This window comes from Pyrus communis, chromosome 10 (genome assembly GCF_041283825.1).
Source record: "Pyrus communis isolate YQ-2024b chromosome 10, ASM4128382v1, whole genome shotgun sequence".
Lineage (NCBI taxonomy): Eukaryota > Viridiplantae > Streptophyta > Magnoliopsida > Rosales > Rosaceae > Pyrus > Pyrus communis.
Genome location: NC_142574.1, coordinates 15685675 through 15698935, shown reverse-complemented (window position 1 = coordinate 15698935; position 13261 = coordinate 15685675). Strand labels below are relative to the sequence as shown.

At 36.8% G+C, this 13261-nt stretch overlaps 1 protein-coding gene across 1 annotated transcript; it reads right to left on the bottom strand.

The window, feature by feature from the left end:
* Positions 1-3181: 3181 nt before the first annotated feature.
* LOC137728195 (uncharacterized) lies at positions 3182-3709 on the bottom strand. Its single transcript, XM_068467057.2, has one exon. It carries the CDS (start codon positions 3707-3709, stop codon positions 3182-3184), a length of 528 nt encoding a protein of 175 aa, XP_068323158.2.
* Between the last annotated feature and the right edge of the window lie 9552 nt (positions 3710-13261).

The following is a 13261-nucleotide window of genomic DNA, read 5'->3' as shown; positions in this document are numbered from 1 at the left end:
TAACGCCGTTAGGGTTTCCGTACGTGTGCTAGGCCTGTGCGTGGTCGCACATGTGGCCGTACCTTGGCCGGCACGTGGGTGATCAGAAAATTTTTCTAAAAATATAGGGATGTTCGTGGGGTTGAGTAGATCACGTTGGTATATTCAAACATCCCAATTGAGCAATGTATGAGAAGTTATTACCTAGTTTTGAGTATGTGCTTAAAATAACGTTAAAATAGTTGTTTCGCTTAGGTGAGACATTTCCAGAGGACGAGTGTAATCAAGCGAGACTTGGGGGCTACGACCCTCTACATATCAGTGAGTGGGTCCTTTCCTTTCTATCGTATATATACATATGATGGATAACTCCGCAAATGTGTTTAAGTTGATTTGTGCATGTTACCTACAAATAATTGATGCGAACTACGAATGGCTTGATCCCTATTTAGGGTAAGTAGGTAGTCTAACGAGACGTTAGATGCAGCCATACAATAAATGAGACTAAATAATTGAGACAATAGCCTTATTTGGGGAATTGAGCAATGTGAGGGACATTGGTGGAAAATGTGAGATTTAACCTTATGTTTTGGTGGTTAAATGTTGTTCATAAATCAATGTGTGAGGAATTGAGAGATTGAAGTAAAGAATCGTAAGTAATGATAGTTGATTAAACTAATATTTAGTTGGACTTGTTCCCGATAATTATTCCCGAAATAAATAGTTCAGGAGTGGGGCGTTACATATTATGCATATTTCGCCATGTTATATATATGTATATATTGGTAAATGTTATGACTTGGTTGAGTATTAGATTGCATCATGGCATATCCATATGTATACTACATGTATGTAATTATTGTGAATGCTTTGAAGTGCGAAAATGAATACAGGACGCACATGTAAGTTTATGGTGTTACTCCGACCTTGTCGTACAGGTTGCAATGATAGGCAACTCCGACACTGTTGTACAGGTTGCCCATGAGTCATACATGTTATAATAGATGCAGTTAGAGCTCATAAACCTGCACCCCGATGTTAGTGCTTCCGTCCGTGGCAAAAGCATAGTTCTTCACGTGATGTTCACCTCCCACACTTTACACTCACCTTGGATTCAAGGTAGATGCATAGTCCTGTCGTACAGACTACTACAGGTGGTTCCGACTCGTAGGTGACCCGTAATTATTTGCACAGTCTTCACATGATTGTAGCACTTGAGCATACTTATTTACATCCAGTCCTGTCATACAGACCACTAGAGGTGGTTCCGACTCGTGTGCATGGATATGTGATGAGCTATGGGTTCAGTCGTACAGGTCACTACAGGTGGCTCCGATATGTGCTAGCATTGATTGATAAGATATGGATGAGTCGTACAGGTCACTATAGGTGACTCCGACTTATGTGCTAGCATCGATTGATGAGATATGGATGAGTCGTAGTAGCATTGATTGATGAGATATGGATGAGTCGTATAGGTCACTATAGGTGACTCCGACTTATGTGCTGGCATTGATTGATGAGATATGGATGAGTCGTACAGGTCACTATAGGTGACTCCGACTTATGTGCTAACATTGATTGCTAAGATATGGATGAGTCGTACAGCTCACCATAGGTGACTCCGACTTATGTGCTAGCATTGATTGATGAGATATGGATGAGTCATACAGGTCACTATAGGTGACTCCGACTTATGAGCTAGCATTGATTGATGAGATATGGGTGTAGTCGTACAGGTCACCATAAGTGACTCCGACTTATGAGCTAGCATTGATTGATGAGATATGGGTGTAGTCATATAGGTCACCATAGGTGATTCCGACTTGCGTGCTAGAATGGTTTATTAAGCACATGATTATTTATATTGCTAATGAGATGTTGTGTCGTGGTATACTTTTGATTTCATACTTACGTAGTATGATTTTCTGGAAAATTATACAGATTTTACAGCGAGGGGTTATTACCTTTGATAAATGAAATGGTTTTGAAGAGCTTGTTTTCGCCCACTCACATTTTTCTGTTTTACGCCCCTCTAGGTTCTAGTAGCAAAGTTTCCGTATTGACGAGGATTCGTGGCACTTCTCAGTACAGGTGGCTTCTTATGAGGGTATAATCATTATCTTACCTTGCTATACTTTACTTATGCTTAGTATCACATGTGAATGGATCCATACCCGCTCACTGTGCACTCGTATATTGAGACACTTTTAGGTTTAAATTTATTCATAGTTTACACATTATCACATATTTATGGTTTCATCACCTTCCAGGTGTCGGCTAGCACAGCTCAATTCGGAGTCCTAGCGGACAATCCGGGTCGGGATGTGTCAATTTAGGAGTTTAATAAAGGTGTGAGTATTAAAATCCTAAATCAATTATTAATTTTTATTTATAAAATTATGTAACTATCATGTAAATTTATTATTGCATTGATGTTAGGGACCTTGATCAAAATATGAAAACTAATACGGTTTCAATCAAAGAGCATTAGTAACCAAGGATCGGATACTAATTTTTCCATTGAGGATTGCTATCAAGGAGGATTGCAAATTTCTTTTGTTGACATATGAAAATCAATACGATTAACATGTAGCATAACATAAAAATGTCTCAATAAATGAAAAGAGTTTTCAGCGTGTTTGAGACATGAAATGATACATCATGTGTTATTATACAAGTTGTGAGATATTTGTTTTAAAAAATTAGCAAGTTGAAAAATATACTTTTCTCCGTTTATAAATGACATATGATATACCATCTGTATTTCAAACATAATGAAAATTTTCTCTAATAAATGCCCATAGATAATTCTGTGTAAAAATTGTGTAGATTTTCTTATTATTTCAGTAAAAGGGGTTTGTAATTGTCCTATAACCGCCAATTTTTCAAACTCGATTAAACCAAATTACTTACTTTTAATGACCATTTCGTCGGACACTGATGTCCTATTTTACTTGCGTGCATACATACAAGTCTAGCTTTCCGTGGCAATCATTACCTGTATCTTTTGTACATCTTTCAGGTCCTTGAAACGTCCTTGGAATTTAAGCTTAGCCTGATACCTGCATGCATGAGTGACGCACCCATGGAGGAAAACATCTTTAGGTTAGGATCGATATAATTGACTAATTAAATAACTAAAAATACTTTACCTGAGTCATAAGCACCCTATTCAAAACCTACTCATAATAATAATAAATTAAATAAATACCTCTGCACTAATTTCCTCATACTTAATGCCACTCCCTTTGAGCCATCTTGAGAATTCGCGTGATGGGGGATTTTGATTTTGATGCCTCCTGGTGTACTCCAACATAGCCTTCCTGTATTCAGTTACCTCCTTGGCCGCATCATTAACATTGCGCACCACTTCTATTGCATCGGCCAGCATTTTCACATGCTCTCTAACTTTTTCTACACAATGCGATCGCAAGCTAGAATTTCGCACCGTCTGGAGTGCATAGTTGGCCCCGTTTATTATATAACCAAAGATTTCCTGAGCTGTAGAAGCTCGAGCATCGTCGTTTCGAAACCGATGCTCTAACTCACTACCAGCATCCAAAAGGGCTAGAGCGGATTGGTAACCATCTTTACAATCCTTGAGGTGTTTCGCAAGTTCGGTTTCGGAGTTGAATTTGGTATGCAGGATGGCCTCTGTTTCTTTGTAGTGAAGTGTACGAGCAAGGTACTGCAGTTGTTCGTGGTTGAGAACGGTAATGTTAGCCATGGAAGCAGTGAATGAGACCTATCGAATATCAATTGATGAAGCAATATTTAAAATCTCCGGACATGGATGCATGGGCGTTTAGTTTACGTATATGCGTACTTAGGAACCAAAAAAAAGAAGAAAGAAAAAAATAAAACCCTAAAGTTAACTTATGGAATATATGCTCCACTTGACTAAATAAAGTGTCATTTTGGTTCCAGTCCCTAGTCAACTCAATTGTTATAATGAAACCATGTTTGTTTAAATAGTTTGATTGAGGTTCGTATCATCATTTAAGGGATTTAACTCCTGCATTTATACATTTAATATCCTATTATGAAATTTAAATAAATTCAAATATTTTTTTTTAAATATGACAATTACTTAAAAAATCAATAATAGAATAATATTGTTCTTTATATAATCCTACCAAAAGAATAATGTACCAACGTAATTATTAATATATTTTAGGAAATAACTATTAATATATTTTAAAACATAAACAAATAAATGTAATTAGCATGTGTACATTTATCAAAAATATGGGTACAAATTAAATTAAAAAAATATGGGTACATAAACTGTGACAGCCCGTCCCGAAATTCAGTTGTGACAGCCCGTCCCGAATTATTTGTACTGTAGGTGTGGAATGATGATTTTGCCCTTGGTGGGTATTTGCCATTTTGGTGTGTTGTTTTGTCGTTTTTGGTGGTTGACTCTACAGGACACACACACACCCATACCACACACTCCCATGACTCTCTCTCTCTCTCTTCTTTCTCGGACTTCATTCCATTTTCCTTACAACTCATACAGACGAGCTTCAATCCAACCATTTATGGCACGGATCGTGACCATTGTTGGTGTTTCTGGACTCCCATCAAGCTCAGGAGTCGATTGGTGGTGTTGGTTGGACATGAAACCCTCGAAAACCTGAGAATCAGGGAACCCTGATTTTGTGCACTGTTCATGCACATGTGATTGTTGGGGTTTTAGAAGTTTATAAGGTCATAGGAAGCTTTAGAATACTCTCACGAAGCTCGGAAAAGCATTTTGGAATAAATTAGACGTCGGGAAGGCCAGGAGTGGCGAGTTGTAGGTTTGGCCGGAATTTCATGGTTTCTCCCGCGAGATTCCGTGAATTTCAGGGCTTGAAAGTGGTAAGGTTTTGTTTTACTCGTTGTAAGCTTCATTTTGGTACAAATTTCATGGATTTTGGTTGAGAAATGAAGAAGATATGAAGTTTTGAAAATTTTCCAGTTTCTGAGGAGAATTCAAGTTGCAGACGGCGGTAACCGGCGAGACTCACCGGAGAAAACAAGGAATATTCCGTCAACTTTGACGGAATATACTAACGGCGTTAGGTATATATAACGGTATATTCCATTTTTGGACGGAATATTCCCTAACGCCATTAGGGTTTCCACACGTGTGCCAGGCACGTGCCCGCGCTTGGCCGACACGTATGGCCGTGCCTTGGCCAGCGCGTGGGTGGTCGGAAAATTATTTTTAAAATATGGAGATGTTCATAAGGTTGAGTATATCACGTTGGTGTATTCACATACCCCATTTGAGCATTGTATGAGAAGTTATTACCTAGTTTTGGTTATGTGCTATAAATTGACGTTTTCATAGTTGTTTCGCATATAGGTGAGACCCATCCTGAGGACGAGCGCAGTCACTCGAGGCAAGGGGGTTACGACCCTTCCACATATTAGTGAGTGGGCTTTTGGTTTTCTGTATATACCTATATACTTGTGGTTTTTCCTAGAAAATGATATGGAACGTTTATATGTTTTAAATGCCATGCATAGCATGTGCCTATTTATTTATGCATTAGTAGTTGCATATATGTATGTTTAGTGCTGCGGACGCACAGTTAAGTGCCAGGTAAGTTCATGGTTTATGATTGTGAATTAGTGGTTATGTGAGATGCATAGAGAGCTTATAACCTACATCCCCAGTGTTAGTGCTCCCGCCCAGAGTAGGGCAAAGTCCTTCACGTGATGTTCACCTCCCGCACCACACGCTCATCTTGGATCCAAGTTAGGTGCACAGTCTTGTCGTACAAACCACTTTAGGTGGTTCTGACTCGTAGGTAACCCACGATTATTCGCCCAGTCTTCAGGTGATCGTAGCACTTGAGCATATTTATTTACACCCAGTCCTGTCGTACAGACCACTTTAGGTGGTTCCGACTCGTGTGCAGGTATAGTTAGTGAGTTAGGGATTTGAGCTCTAGATTCAGCTGTACATGTCACGTTAGGTGACTCCGGCTGACATGTTACTTGCATTGATTGACATTACCTGGGTTACTTACATTTTATGTGGAGGCATTCGACAAGCATATTTCTGAACATGTTTTCGATATATGTGTATATTCTATTTTCTGGGAAACTATACAGATTTTACAGCGAGGGGTTAGAACTTTTGATAATGAAATGATTTTGAAAAGCTTTGTTTTTGCCCACTCACGCTTTATGTTTTGCGCCCCTCCAGGTTCTAGTTAGAAGCAACTTTGGTGGTTCACGAGGACTTGACGGTGGTTTTGACAGAACATCACAAATGTAGGATCACCTTTGATGTTGTGTAATTAGTATTCGTTCTTCTGGACTGCACTTAGGCTTTCTATGCTTTGATTATGTTCATCCCACTTGGTTTCACATTAGTGTGTTACCTTAACTAGATTTTTAGTAGTTTGGGTTTTATTTATTCGTACTTTTATTATTATCTTTTGCTTCTGCACTATGCACATGGCTACGTCACCCTCACGTGACGGCCAGCACACCTTGATTTCGGTCAGGGTGTGTCATAAACAAATATAAAATTATGGGTACAAAATAAAAACTAAAAATAATTTTGATACCAATTTTGAAAAATGGCTACTCTATTACAAAATTCAATATTCAATTTAAAATACTTACACTAGTGGATACCACAAAATCTTATCTTATATACTTAATGAAATTATAAATAAACTTTAAGTATTAGTGAATCTATCGTTTTGATGGGATACGGATCCTACGAAACTAATTTCAACAATCCAACCATCAAACTTGTTTGCATATGCTTCGAGATTGCATACGCCAAAAATCGCAAAAAACAAACATTCAAAGATCAAGTAACGGGACAAAACTTTTCGACGATTATAAACGAAAAATCACGATTTAATGGTTATTTTAACTCTAATTTTGATGATGTTTTACAGCTACACTCCTTGACCCTATATGAATACATGAATGAATTCGATCTTCAATTTAAAATATTTACACTAGTGGATACCACAAAATCTTATGTTAAACTTAATGAAAGTATAAATAAACTCTTATGTTAAACTTAATGAAAGTATAAATAAACTCTAAGTGTTAGTGAATCTATCGTTTTGATGGGATACGCATTCTATGAAACTAATTTCAACGATCCAACCGTCAAACTTGTTTGTATATGTTTCGAGATTGTATATGCCAAAAATCGCAAAAAACAAAAATTCAGAGATCAAGTAACGGGACAAAACTTTTCAACGCTTATAAACGAAAAATCAAGATTTAACGGTTATTTTAACTCCGATTTTGATGATTTTCTACAGCTACACTCCTTAACCTTATATGAATACAATGAATGAACTCGATCTTCAATTTAAAATATTTACACTAGTGGATACCACAAAATCTTATGTTATACTTAATGAAAGTATGAATAAACTCGTAAGTGTTAGTGAATCTATTGTTTTGATGGAATATGTATTCTATGAAACTAGTTTCAACGATCCAACTGTCAAACATGTTTGTATATACTTCAGATCGCATACGCCAAAAATTGCAAAAAACAAACGTTCAAAGATCAACTAACGGAACAAAACTTTTCGACAGTTATAAAACAAAAAATCATGATTTAACAATTATTTTAACTCCGATTTTGATTATTTTTTATAGCTACACTCCTTGACCCTATATAAATACAATGAATGAATTTGATCTTCAATTTAAAATATTTACACTAGTGGATACCACAAAATCTTATGTTATACTTAATGAAAGTATAAATAAACTCTAAGTGTTAGTGAATTTATCATTTTGATGGGATACGCATTCTACGAAACTAATTTCAATGATCCAACTGTCAAACTTGTTTGTAATGAACTTTATGGAAGGGAAGCTTTCCCAAACTCATCCCCCTACCCGATCATCCCCTCCCAAACTCATCCCCTTCACCATCTTAATGAAGGACACATTAACAATGTACATTAGATATGTACAATATTTATCAAACTGACAATATAAATTAAAAACAGATATTTTAATTCAAAGTTTTTTAAAATAAACATGATATACCTTGGTTGAACGGTGAGAGATTGAGAGATTTGGGAAGAGATGGAGAGATTTGGAGAAAGTGAGAGTGAAGGCTCACTGAAAACAAATGAATTGCAGAAATAAAGGTGTCTTTACCCGACAGAATCACTCGTCGGATAATTCTCTTTAATTAATGCACGTTTTTCTCTGCCAAAATGTGGGAAAATGAACTTGGCCGACGAATATAAACAAACGCCGTCAGGCAAAACCAATTTTTGAAGGGACTTTTGATTTTTCGATGAAAAAAAGCGGGGAGTTTTTTAAACTTTGCCCGACGACAATGGCTACTCTGGACGACGGGGTTTGGTTTAACCCTACTATGAAATCCTTTTGTCGAGCAAAAGTTGAAAATTTTTTAAAAATTCAAAGCTTTGTATTTTTTAATGTAATGTCTAAGCAATAATTGAATTTGAAGATCAGGTGTGTTCACTGTCTGTTTTAACCCTCAAACAGCATCTTTTCAAAATATAACCGAAATCAAGAGTAATGTAGCTGTTAAATTGTGGGCCCAAGTTTGTAACTGTCCAACCTTTTGTATCGATCCCTAGTTCGTGCAAGTTTATTTTTGATTATTTTTTACGTATGCCATCTCGTACTATATTCAAACAAATTAGACGGTGGATCGTCGAAAAAAATTTCGTAGTTTGAATCCCCACATTGCAATCAATACAACCAACACTTAGTGTTTTAATCTTTAACCCTATTACGTCTAATGTATCATTTTCTTGTAATCAATATGGATAACATTTTTAAATCATGATCTGGTTCATTCATTGTATTATTCTAGGTTTGGTAAGAGCAGTAGTAAAAATCGAGAAATTCGGAGCTAAAATGACCGTTAAATAATAAATTTGAGTTTATAATCGTTGAAGGAATTTGTCTCGTTACCTAATGCCCAAATGTTTATTTTTATGGTTTTTGGTGTATAGAATCTCGTTCTATATACCAACTATATTGACGGTTGGATTGTGGAATTTAATTTTCTCGACACCAAAAATCGTCGATGGAGCTGGATGTGTGAAATATGGCAATTGACCTACCCGAGGAATACCCTAAAACTGAATAATATCAGGCGACAAAACCTCCGCCTAGCAAAATATCTTAACAAACGGAATCAATTTTTGTCGCGCAATGTCTTAAACTAGTTTTTGTAGAATGTGTGTGAGTGGTGGAAGGGAAGATCAAAGAACTCAGAGAAGGGTTTTGCTTCGTAAAGTTGTGTGAGTGGTGAGAGTATTGTAGAAGAGGTTGTTTTTTTCGAATATCAGAGTGTGTGGATGAACGGTATGGATGTAATCTATGGCGAGCTTATAAAAAAAATGGCTGGAACTTCTTCTTCTTTATGAATAGTTATTTGATTATGTGACTGGATATAGTCAATCAGATTAGAATTGGAGGTCTTGAACTCGAGTTTGTGAGAAACTCTTGCCGCTGCCATAGCTCTTTAATTTAAGCCCTTATATTTCCCGCTATTTGTGGGGGTTCGCAGCAACTAAGGATATAAAAATGGCCACGTGGAGTACTTGAGTAATTTTTTGTGTCGATGAAGATGATGACCAAAAGTTACTCAGATGTCTCACATGTAGAAGAATAACAGAAATATTGAAGAATATTAGTAAATAGCAGTACTTTCCATGGAATATAACTGTATTACTATACTCTTCAATACTTTTGTTATTCTTCCACTTGTAGGACATCCGACTAACTTTTGGTTATCAAATTAATTGACACACAGAAATTACCAAAGTACTCCACACGACGATCCTTATATCCTTTCAAACTACTAGTTATATATTATCATTCCAAATCTTATAGTTGCCACGAGGCCCCACAATTAGCTCACCACAAATTACACCCACGCCATCTTTTGCTCGATGAATTTTATAACCACTAATATAATTTTACCATTTGCTCGATGAATCAAATTTCCTCGAGCAAAGTAATTTTACTATATGAAAAAAAGTGGTTGGGCAAAGTTAGTCAACATTTAGGGTTTTTTTTTTTTTGAGCCTTTAGGCGACGAAACAATGTCAAAGCGCAAAGTTTTGGCACCAAGATAAAAATTGGCGCATATGATGTTACCTTTTGCACAAAAAAAATTTGTTCGTTGACTTATTTGACCTTGCCCGAAGCACCATTTCGTCGGTTAAACTATAAGGATCATCAGGCAAAGGGTAACGATGACCTATTCAAAAAACCATCGATACTTTATTTGCTCGACGACATATTTAACGTTGCCCGACTAACAATTTCATTGTGCAACATCATGTTCATCAAAACAGGTGTAGCCTTCTCTTTCTCCTTCTCCTTTATTTCCTTTCTTTTCCCGCACACTGCTGTCATCTACCTTCTATAAAAATCTAGTCTCCCTCTCTCTCATTCACACCCATCTTACACCCACCTTGGAACTAGTATGTGTTTGCATGGCTAAGTTTCGAACGTGGCCAAGGACATTTTTGCCCACTTAATTCCTTCGATGGTTTTCGCAGTATGAGAAACTAATTTCAATGATCCAACCGTCAAACTTGTGTGAATATGGTACGAGAACGCACACGCCAAAAATCACCAAAAACAAAATTTCAGAGATTATGTAACATGACGAAAGGTTCGACGGTTACAAATGTATCATCACGATTTAATAGTTTTTTATCTCCAACTTTGATGATTTTTTACAACTATGCTCATCACCTTAGAAGAATACAATGAACGGGTCCAATCATCAATTTTAAATATTTATACTAGTGGTTACCACAAAATTTTATGTTATACTCAATAGAAGTATAGAATAAACTCTAAGTGTTTGTTGAATCTATTGTTTTGACAGGATACGCAAACTATGAAACTAATTTTTACGATCCAACTGTCAAACTTGTTTGAATATAGTACAAGATCGTGTATGCCAAAAATCATCAAAAACAAACTTTCAAGGATTAGGTAACCGGACGTAAGGTTGAACGATTACAAACTTATCATCACAATATAACAGCCATATCACCTTTGATTTTGATGATTCTTTGCAAGGATGCCAATTGAGGCTAAAATCATGCACTGAATTAACCTGATCATCAAATTTGATGATCTTTTAACCATTTGAAAATACATAAAAAAAAATTAGGGGAAAATTTGATTTTTTGTGTTTGCCCAACAAAATGGATTAATTTCGCCAAGCAACGATACTAAATTTGTCAAGCAAACTTTCAAATTTTCTAGCTTTTTTCCCAAAAATCAAATATCTCGCCAAATTAAAGAGTTTGCCACCGGTAATACTGTAAATTGTTTTCTTTATAAAGTTGTTTGGGCTCGATTTTACATAATCGGTTCGGCATTGGATGGAAAAAATATTTGAATCGCTCCTAGGATAAAGATGGTTTTATTAAATTTCAGGATAATTATTCTGATTAAAGATATCCAGATATTATCCATCAGAGTAGTTATCTTGGAGTTTAATTACATCAACAAATAGATTTTTTATACAACAAGATTGTAGTTGGATTCCATCTTGTCATATGGCCTTCATGCATGGTTACAGCTGAATATATCAACATGGGGTTTGATTAGAGGTGTGGGATGCATGGTCTTCATGCATGCATAGGTAACTTGCAGGTGGGATAAGTTCCAGTAGCAAATTAGATAGGTGTCTGCAACGTGTAGGGCGTATAGGCATTGAGAAAAACAAGGTGATTGTTTTGGATGAGAAAAGAACCGTGTATGACCATCCAACAAATTCAGTGATGGGGTAAAGGTAAGTCAAAGTTGGAATAAGATAGGATTAGAATGCAGCGTCCCTATTTGACGTCCAGATTCGCATGTGGTCATCGTTTTATTTCTCAAGATATTCCAAAGTCTTTAGGTGTAATTGAAATGCTCTGCTTATCGTCCAGGCCGTGCCAAGCAAGTAATCAGCCCTATAAATACAGAGGCAATGGCAACAAGAAAGAACCTCCAATTCAACACACAATTGCCCTGCGCAAACCTCTCAAGATTTTTTCATTTTCTTTCTCCGCTGACACATCTTCAGTTTGGATAAACAGCACTGTGGAGGCAACCGACGAACATCTTCAGTTTGGATAAACAACACTGTCACCGTAGAACAGATCGACCAAGGAGCACCTTCAGTTTGGATAAACAGCACTGCGTTGAGACCGACTGGTTACCTATCTAAGTCTCGGTCGAGAAGGGTTTCTGAATCCTTATTGGCAGAGGTCATCTTATTAGCCTTCTCGGCGAAACAAGGTGTTATGGGTTACGACATTCGACACATTGAACGCCGAGTGATTTTATGATTGGATACTCATAAGTGGGTTTTAGAGTTCGACATTCTGACGACTGAACCACCTTCACCATCAAGACGTACATCTCCTTTGAGTATTTGTGCCCATATAGTCTAGTGTTGATTCGGCGTGCTTATACCTCACGAATATAATCACTGTGACCGAATCCGACGCCGACGAGTTGTGAACTTCATAAAACTAGCAGCCTTGTCTTCAGGTTCGAGAATCCAAAGGCCGATACTTGTTCCTTCCTCGGCCGCAGTCGCAAGATTGAGAAGTCAGCAACGCGCTCAACGCAACATCAACAAATTTTACTCCTTGGCCGACAAGTTGGCACACCCCGCATCAACCGAAGGACGTAGTTAGCTTATTAGTTACTTGACCTGCGTGCCACGTAGGCTTTGTAATTTTTAGGGTCCGCAAAAGTTTAGCCAACGAAAATCTCATCAGCCTAAATATATTTCATTATTTTTTCCTTAAAATACAACTTTGCCCAATGAAATTGTTTGGTAAGGCATGTCATGTTCATCGAGCAAAGTTGGTCAATGCACCTTTACTCGACAAAAGTTCCGTTGAAATATTGGTTAAGCAAACGCTATTTGCACGATGGTTTTCTTTTTTTTTTCATCGAGCAAAGTTCGCGCAACGAGTTTTGTGCGACAAACTTTGCCTGACAAAGTTTTGTCGGGCATGCTCTTGGGCGACAAAACCTTATTTTGCCCGACCAAATTATTTTTTATGAGAAGAGATTTTTTTTTTTTTTTTTTTTTTTTTTTTTGTGAAGCATTATTCCTCAGCTCTTGCAAATATAGAGCCCACGTTTCATGCTAGCAAACGTAAAGATAGATATAAAATTAATAAAAATATATTTAAAAAAAAATACGAGATCTTATAACACACTCCTCAACAAAATGAGTAGCGGAGCAGAAAAATCATCATATAACAGAAATTGT